Source organism: Ctenopharyngodon idella, chromosome 22 (assembly GCF_019924925.1).
Source record: "Ctenopharyngodon idella isolate HZGC_01 chromosome 22, HZGC01, whole genome shotgun sequence".
Lineage (NCBI taxonomy): Eukaryota > Metazoa > Chordata > Actinopteri > Cypriniformes > Xenocyprididae > Ctenopharyngodon > Ctenopharyngodon idella.
Window position 1 is genome coordinate 9520985 of NC_067241.1, and position 8472 is coordinate 9529456.

At 39.2% G+C, this 8472-nt stretch overlaps 1 protein-coding gene across 2 annotated transcripts; it reads left to right on the forward strand.

Annotated features, from left to right (window-relative positions):
* The first annotated feature begins 1472 nt into the window (after positions 1-1472).
* Positions 1473-7940, forward strand: trim101 (tripartite motif containing 101). 2 transcript variants are annotated; one of them, XM_051881171.1, is made up of 10 exons: positions 1473-1973; positions 3181-3267; positions 3747-3895; positions 5628-5805; positions 5883-5978; positions 6087-6320; positions 6416-6438; positions 6530-6654; positions 6734-6969; positions 7446-7940. In XM_051881171.1, exons 1-10 carry the CDS (start codon positions 1809-1811, stop codon positions 7530-7532), a joined length of 1380 nt encoding a protein of 459 aa, XP_051737131.1. In that variant the 5' UTR covers positions 1473-1808; the 3' UTR covers positions 7533-7940. The 2 variants fall into 2 exon arrangements, with proteins under 2 accessions (XP_051737131.1, XP_051737132.1); XM_051881172.1 differs by lacking the exon at positions 3181-3267 and having other exon boundaries at positions 1540-1973.
* The last annotated feature ends 532 nt before the right edge of the window (positions 7941-8472 follow it).

An 8472-nucleotide genomic window follows, 5' to 3' on the forward strand; every position in this document is an offset into this window, starting at 1 on the left:
TTTCATTGTATGGATGAAAACATTCTTCAAAACATCATCTTTTGAGTTCTACAGAATAAAGTCAGGCAGGTTTGAAACAACATGAGAGTGAGTAAATTATTATAGATACTTTATAAATCATTCTAATATGCTGATTTGCTGCTCAAGAAATATATATCTACGTTAAGCTGTGCTACGTAATATTTTTGTGGTAACTGATACATTTTTAGGGGTTCAAGCATGAAACCCTATTGTAATTGTTACAATTTACAAGGATCAGCATTCTCCCCTAAAAGTGATCAGCCAGACCAAACCGGAAGTTGTAGAGACTTGAAACTTTGAGGGCTGGTAGTACTCACACCGCATTCAACGTCACCAAGGCTCACCCCAATCGGCCTGACGGGGGCGCTACAGTGGTCAAAAGTACGAAATGGCTCATAACTCCTAAACTGTTAGGCCTAGGCTCTAGTCTTATATCATTGGAATCCTTGGCCCAAGACGGACAAGATGCATGCCTTGGATTCGCTTGGCGAAATTTCCTGGTATTTTGGATTTTTTGAGAATCCTACTTTTGCAAACTAGTCCTAGGTTTTTGACCAGATCGGAACCAAACCAGTGCAGCGAGATTTTCTGGAGTCTGATTGTCAGTATAGTTATCAAAAAAAGTTGAAATTCCGATTCATAGTTCCTAAGGGCCACCAAAATGTTCGAAGTGGGTGGAGCCACTTTTACTAAAATGGCTATAACGAAATTATATTTTCACCAAACTCAGCACACCTATGTAAGAGCTCATTCTGTGGTCACGTGAAAAAGGACGCGGCAACTGGCCACTTGAAAACTGGCATGCGTGTGTCTTCGTCTGAGGGGTCACATCTGTGTATGAGGACATTGACGTGTCTCGAAAAACATGTCTGCCGTCGGCCACTGATGTTTGAGCAGCTATCAGACAAGGTTGCTGGACCTGTTCGACTCGCTCGCGTTTTTCACGTGTGTAAAGCATCGTGTATCGTGTGGTTTTTCACGCATGCCCACGGCATTCATACATGGTAGAACTCCTAATTCTGAGCAGCTTTGCTCTCTAGGACCGCTGCTGTTCATCGAATCATTCGTTAAATTTTGTAGATTATTTCAAAAACAAACTTTGGCGAACTAGTCTTAGGTTTTTGGCTCAACCTTGATAACTGTTAAAAACTGTGTATTGGCTGAAAATGGTGGTTACAGTCACGCTAAATAAAACAAAAAATCTTTTTACGTATGTGCTTAAAGGCCTTTAAACATTTGAGCCCCGATAATTGCTGCTAGCAGCTATATTTTTTCTTTTATTTCTTTTAAAAAAAAAATTTGTGACTCCCGCTCAACTCAAATACACCCGTACACACATGGATGTTTTTGTGTACACTTGATAAACATTCTTTCCTCTAATGCTATGGCTATTCTGGTATTATTGACTTTGTTGGCTGGTTTTAAGACTGTGGACATGAATGATTGGAGTAACAGGAGACAGGGCTTCATCTCTGTTTCCCAGCATTCCACTGGCTGCCTGATATGGGCACAACTGATCAAGGGTAGGGGTGTCACAGTGAGCCAGCAAGAAACCGGACACCTTCCCCCTCTTGTACATGCATACATTTTCAGCTGCAAACCAACCCAGGCCCCATCGTCCTGTTCTAGCACTGGGGCAGAGCGACTGCCCGCTGCCTCGAGAGACTGGAAATCCACATAAGAACAGCACAGAGACATGGAGACGGTGGCGTCTCATCTTCTCAGCTGTGGTTTCGCTCTCCTAACATAGTTTCCAGTGATTGTGGGGTCAGCAGGGGCACACGGCAATGTCTCTTCCACTGGATATACGCTCTGACCACAAAGAATCCTCGATGGGGACGCTGGAGAAACAACTCATCTGTCCCATCTGCATGGACGTGTTTACGAAACCAGTCGTGATTCTGCCCTGTCTGCACAACCTCTGCCGCAAGTGTGCCAATGAACTGTACCAGGTGTGTACCATGTGGATGTAGAAACATTTTGTATTAACCATCAGAAACAAGCCTTTAAGATGATAAATTCTCAAAATAGAATGTGCCCTGGAACCTTTCCATTGCATAAAAGGTTCTTTATAGTGGAAAAAGTAATTCAGATTATTAAAATATTTTTCACACTACACTCTTACAATATAAAGGTTTTTTTTATTGCCATTTATGGTTCCATGGAATCTTCACATCCATGGAAACGTTTTTTTAGATTATTGAAATTAAGAAAAATGTTCACTGAAAATTTTATTGGGGAACCAAAAATGGTTCTTCTACAAGGCATCGCTGGGAACCCCCTTTTGAAACCTTTACTTTTAAGAGTGTACACAAACATTTCACCTGTACATGACTTAATGGGCCAGTCTCCTTCATAACCCAGTCTTTTCTATGTGCTAAAATGTTACTTGCTAAGTACTATTTGCTATGGTGGATGGTCAACAACATGTAAAGGTGCTTGTGCATACACTTCCACATGGAGTAACTACGATGACTAGTAAACAGACAGTTTTCTATCGACCTGTCATGCTAATATGTGGAAACCCAACAGGTGGGGATTGTAAATGTCTAAACTCAATCCCCAGCGTGAAATCTGAGGTATAAAAATAGGTGATGGCCTACATTTGATGCATTTGAGCTGACAGCGGTTTAGCACTCATGCGACGCACAATGGACACATTGATATGAAAGAGAGTCCTTAGTAATTAATGCTATATGTCTTGTCTGCATAATCCTTCTCCTCCTCTGCACCTAACTGAAGTTTGATACCCTTACCAGTCTTCCCTTCCTCAAGCTAAGAATGAAGCATGAATATATTATCATCCTGATTCCTAAGGAATATCCAACTGTGCATCATTGGTAAATAAACAGCAAATAATTCACTAAATAAATAGTTCCTGTCATGCTCTAGGACACAGTTCATCAAGCCAGTGATGGTGCTCTGATTCACACTCGGCCCATAAGCCTCAGCTGCTGAGAGATATTAAAGAGTATGACTATTTTAGGATGCCTGGTGGGATCAGTCTCAAACTCCTCTGTTTGCAATCTCTATTTCATGCTCCTCTCTGTGTTGATTAAGACAAATATGGACTGTATTACACAGTTACTTGTTTACAGAAGTGAAGTTCCTAAACATAATTTAGGGAGGAGTGAGCCCATCTAATCTTCCAATCAACAGCCAGAGTATATAAGCAGCAGCTTACCTCTCTTCAGTCTCCGCTGTTCCAGCATCCCTCCACCTCCCCAAACTCAATCTTCATCTCAGGTACCTTGCCCTATGTAATCATATCCTATATATATATTCATTGTGGGGGGTATATCAGAGCTTGAGTTGAAGCTGCTTCATCGAGCCCCTCATCAGTGGACAGCAAGCCAAATTAGCTAACCTAATACCCTAAAGATTATATGGGCAAACAAACTTGTTAAGTACATACGGGTTAACACATTTCCACACAACAATTCTGAAAGGACACACAGAACAAAACCCAGAAACACAGGATTCAGACCATAGAAGATCATCCTACCCTACCCTCAAGTACACACAGTGCATCTCTAGAGAGGTACATGAGAGTCCAATTAGTCTAACAAAGTGGTGATGATGTTATCCAGTCCAGTAAACCATGCTAGTTGTTTATACATTCCTTAAAAAGAGTTCTGCAGTGAATTAGGAAAAGTGGTTTCAGTTGTATATTGTCACAAATACTGCTGACAGCTGAAGAGCAGCATGCTGAGTAAGATGTGCAGCCGTCTCTCTTTCAGGTTGGAATCGGAGGCCGTTTCCGCTGCCCTACCTGTCGAAGTGATGTTGTCTTGGACCGTCATGGAGTTTATGGACTGCAGCGCAATTTACTTGTGGAGAACATTATTGATGTTTACAAACAGGAGTCTGAAAGGTCAGGTCTGGAGTGTGATGACTGAATAACTTTTTTCAACAAAGATGAGCTAGTAAATAATTATTTATTTTTATCTTTTTTGTGTGTGTGTGTGTGTGTGTGTGTAATAGTATTTTTTTTAATGGAACAGTTTATTGGGCCTTTATATAAAAATTACAAAAAAAGTCAAACCAAAATTTATTCAGACACCTTGAACATTTCATTCATTAATACAGTTATTCACTATAGTTTAAAAAAATTGTAATAAAATATGACAAGATCTCAGAGTTAAACTGTGTCAGAAAAACATTATCTTAATTATGTCAGATAACACTTAAGCAAAACATGGTCAGGTCAAAGTGAATCATTTTTGGTTCCAAATTTTATCAATTTTACTGGTAGTCCACTGTATGAAGGATTTTTGTGTATAGTATGTCACAGTTTATTTTATTTGCTATCCTCACTTACATGAATGAACTATAGTGTCCTGCACCCACTAGTAAAAATATATAAAAAATATCAAAAATGTCTGAATAATTTTTGGTTTGACTGTATATATACAGTATGTATGATAATATGTAGTTTATACTTGAGGAGAAAAAAAAAAACATTGAATAAGATAATAAAATGCCCAAACTGAGCAAAAAAAAAAAAGAGAAGCCATTTGTAATGTAAATCAATTAGTTTTTTATAACAGATTACTTACAGAAAATAAACAGGGGTGCTGCTGGGGTTTCTGGGGCCCCTGCTACGTTCTCTGTCAATGGCCAACCAGTTGCACCAACCAGGCCCCCTGTCTGACCAGAGCCCTTAGAATTGTGCAAGTACCTAATTTTTTTTGTAAATAATCCTTAGGTGCTTCAGTCCAGTAAGTGTTTATAAAAATTTAAAAAAACGATTTCACAGCAAAAAAGAGGTACATTTTTACAATTAAAAGGTCTTTTACTGGCTTAAAAAGTATAAACTATCAATCAGATGACAGAAGGCATGCAGTAGATTGTGTACAACAGGTTTTTCAGCAAGTTTTAAACAATAGTTGGGTTAAATAAAACTGCCCAGCACATTGGGCAAACATTTAACCCAACTGCTGGGTTTGTCCACTTTCAACCCAACTTGGGTTGTTTTTAACCCAGCATTTTTTAGAGTGTAGGCTTTATAAGGTTTAAGGGTTAGTTCACCCAAAAATGAAAATTCTGTCATTAATTACTCACCCTCATGTCGTTCTACACCCATAAGACCTTCGTTCATCTTCGGAACACAAATTAAGATATTTTTGATCAAATCCAATGGCTCAGTGAGGCCTCCATTGCCAGCAAGACAATTAACACTAAAGCACAAAAAGTATTCTCGTCCCTTTATAACATTAAGGTTGAACCACTGTAGTCACATGAACTGTTTTAAATATGTCTTTAGTAGCTTTCTGGGTCATTGAAAGTGTTCATTTTCTTGCTGGCAATGGAGGCCTCACTGAGCCATCGGATTTCATCAAAAATATCTTAATTTGTGTTCTGAAGATGAACGAAGGTCTTACGGGTGTGGAACGATATGAGGGTGAGTAATTATTTTTGGGTAAACTAACCCTTTAATGCTTATCAAATAAATCATATAATCATCTAATAATTCGAGGCCATCAATAAAAGATCAGGGGATATATATAGTCCCCCTCATTGCTGGTCTAGTGATGGCTTTGGTTGTTGGTATATGGTGTTCTGAACACTGACCTGATCTTGAAATTAAATCAATGTGTCTCCAGCTCTAGGCCTCCACCACCGAAGCCTCCTGCAGAGTTTAACTGTGCAGAGCATGAAGATGAGAAGCTTAATATTTATTGCCTCACGTGTCAGGTGGCCACCTGCTCTCTCTGTAAGGTGTTTGGGGCACACAAGAACTGCCAAGTAGTCCCCCTGCCTGATGTTTACCAGCAGCAGAAGGTATGGTCTAGAAAATGTGTCATCATCTTCACATCTTCACACCATTCAGAACAGTTCATTAATTTCACTTCTTGTAGGCTGAACTCAGTGACAGAGTTGCTTGTTTGGTTTCCACAAATGACCGTGTTCAGACATTTGTTGATGAACTAGAGGCACTCTGCAGGAACATAGAGGTTCGTGTGGATCTTTCTGAAGAAATAACTTTTACAATGTCATGCAATGAAACAGACATTTAACAACAAACAGATTATCCAATAATGCTTACAATGCCCATTTGACAGGAAAACAGCAGGATTCAGATACAGATTCTGTGTGAGAAGTTTGATCACATGTCTACCATTCTGGAGGAACGTCGTAAGATCATGATCCAACAAATCACTTCTGAGCAGGAACAAAAGACTGGCTGGACCCAGTATTTACTGCAAACCTACAATGAGCATGTGGACACAAACTCAAAGTTGATCCAGGCAGCCCAGAATGCCATAGAGGAGCCAGAGATGGCTTCTTTTGTCCAGGTGTTATATCTTTTGGTTCGGGTTTCTCAGTAATCCTGCATATTGAATGTCAAGCATGCAGTGTTTGATGTATTTTTTTTATCTCTCCCTAAAAGACCTCAAAAGATCTTATCGAGAAGTAAGTCTTGTCTTTTTAGCAAATTTAGCATCAGTTAGATTGTTCAGAACATTCATCTAACAATCAACAGTATCTGTCCTTTTCTCTGAAGGGTTGGTAAAGCATCTAATTGTTTCACTCTGGAGACACTGGATCCTGATTATGAGAACATGGATCACTACAAAGTGGATTTCGATGCAGAAGAGAGAGTTCTGTATCAGCTGGATTTCATGGAGAGTGAGCATCAAAAACCCAATAGATTAACTAATATCCTTTATTTTTAAAACTCTTCTGATTAATGCTGGCAACTTTACAGTTGAAGAAGAAGTGGAGGAAACACCTGAAGAACTGGAGTCAGAACCTGAATCTGAACCTGAACCAGTGCTGACCCCAGAACCTGACCCTAAACCAGATCAGGATCTGAAATCAGAGGCTTCTGAGATGATGAATCCCACACCAGAGACAACGGAGGACACTTGGGGACAAGTAGATGCCTGTGGAGACATCAGAAAAGTGGCTGTTTGTGAGAAGAATAGCTTAAGCACTTCTCAGGTACATTCATCTCCCAATATGCCCATCTGGACACTGTGATTTTGCCAAGACATGTTCCTGGATCAACATATTTTGTTGATCCTGGAACAACATTCCTATCTGAAAATAGCCCTAACCTTATATTTCTACCTCCCTACCCATAACTTTTTGCTAAAATCAGAGGGAAATGATAGGTAATAACACTGATGTAGAAGCACCTAAACCTGGTTGTAAGTCTAAACTTGACATAAACTGTAAACTTGTCTCTCAAATCTGATTGGTTGATTGAAATGTTGGTCCAGGAACATATACTTGGTGAAATTACGTTCACCGTGTGGGTCTGCAATCTCAGTCAAAGTTTTCAAGAACGTTTTCTGGACATTTCAATAACTTGAAGACTTAATTAACACCATCATCTGTGGTTTTTGATTTCATTCCCAGTCAAACTGCTATTGAAATATATATCAGTGATTTACTACTTTTCCATCTTTCCTCAGGTTGTCACTCTAGTCCTTTATTTCCTGGCCTTTCTGGTCATCCTACAGCGAATATGGGGAAGCATTCAATACCTTATTTGTATATAGGAGAGGTGAAGTCTAATAAAGCTCACGTTGTTTTGAATATAAAAACAAAGTCACAGATTTTTTGTTTAAATTGAGTAAGATTTAAGAAAAGACTGGATTGGTAAAATGTATCTATGCTCATGCATGAAAATAAAGTCACTTTACCAAATTGTCTGCCGACTGGCAAACCTGTGAGCTCCACACTACAAGGACTGAGCCCTCCAGTGGTCACCAGTGAGCCAATTCATCTCTTTATAATAAATTCTCCTTCTCCTTCAATGACTTACCAATAAGAAGTGACCCTTCTGCTCAAAGCAACAATGATGACAGAATAGGGTCATGTGGACCATTTCCTCTATTTGGTTCTTGACAAAACCTTCCCTGTGTTTGTGCAAAATGTGCAAATGATTAAAACATCATGTCTACTTATTTTTGGTTTTGTTTTTTGTTCGATAACAAGCTCTCTTGCTATAATAGTCAAAGACAATTTTCCAGTTCTCGCCGTTTGTTTGCTCCAAGACAATATATTATCTTTAGTTTTAAACACCCATCTCCCACCGTTGATTTGGTTGTCATGAGATGAATGGATACAGCACTTATTCACAATACAGCACTAGCCTCAAGTACCTCATTGCTTTTATAAAATGGTTACCACACAATACAAATATTAAAGCCAAAAATATGTATCAATGCAACTTTCATGAAGTGAACTTTCACTAAAAGCCTTCCTTCCACCGGAAAAAATAGTCCCTGACCGTGAACAGCAACAGAAGATACATTATTACGCCATTAGATGGTGGCAAAGACTGTCTTTATGAGTGTGTCAGTCAGTAGCAAAGACTTTCACATTGAAAAGACTGAATTGTTGTGAACACAGAACAAGACGCAACTGACAAATGCTTTTGACTAGCGCTGTCAGTCACGGGAAAACCCCTTAACTGTTAAAAGGACAAGATAATAC

Excerpts from the sequence above, each read along its gene's own strand:
- trim101 (XM_051881171.1), top strand. The coding sequence starts at position 1,809 with ATGTCTCTTCCACTGGATATACGCTCTGACCACAAAGAATCCTCGATG. Across the intron at positions 3,896-5,627 it reads TACAAACAGGAGTCTGAAAG|CTCTAGGCCTCCACCACCGA; the intron begins GTCAGGTCTGGA and ends ATGTGTCTCCAG. Across the intron at positions 6,321-6,415 it reads AGATGGCTTCTTTTGTCCAG|ACCTCAAAAGATCTTATCGA; the intron begins GTGTTATATCTT and ends TCTCCCTAAAAG.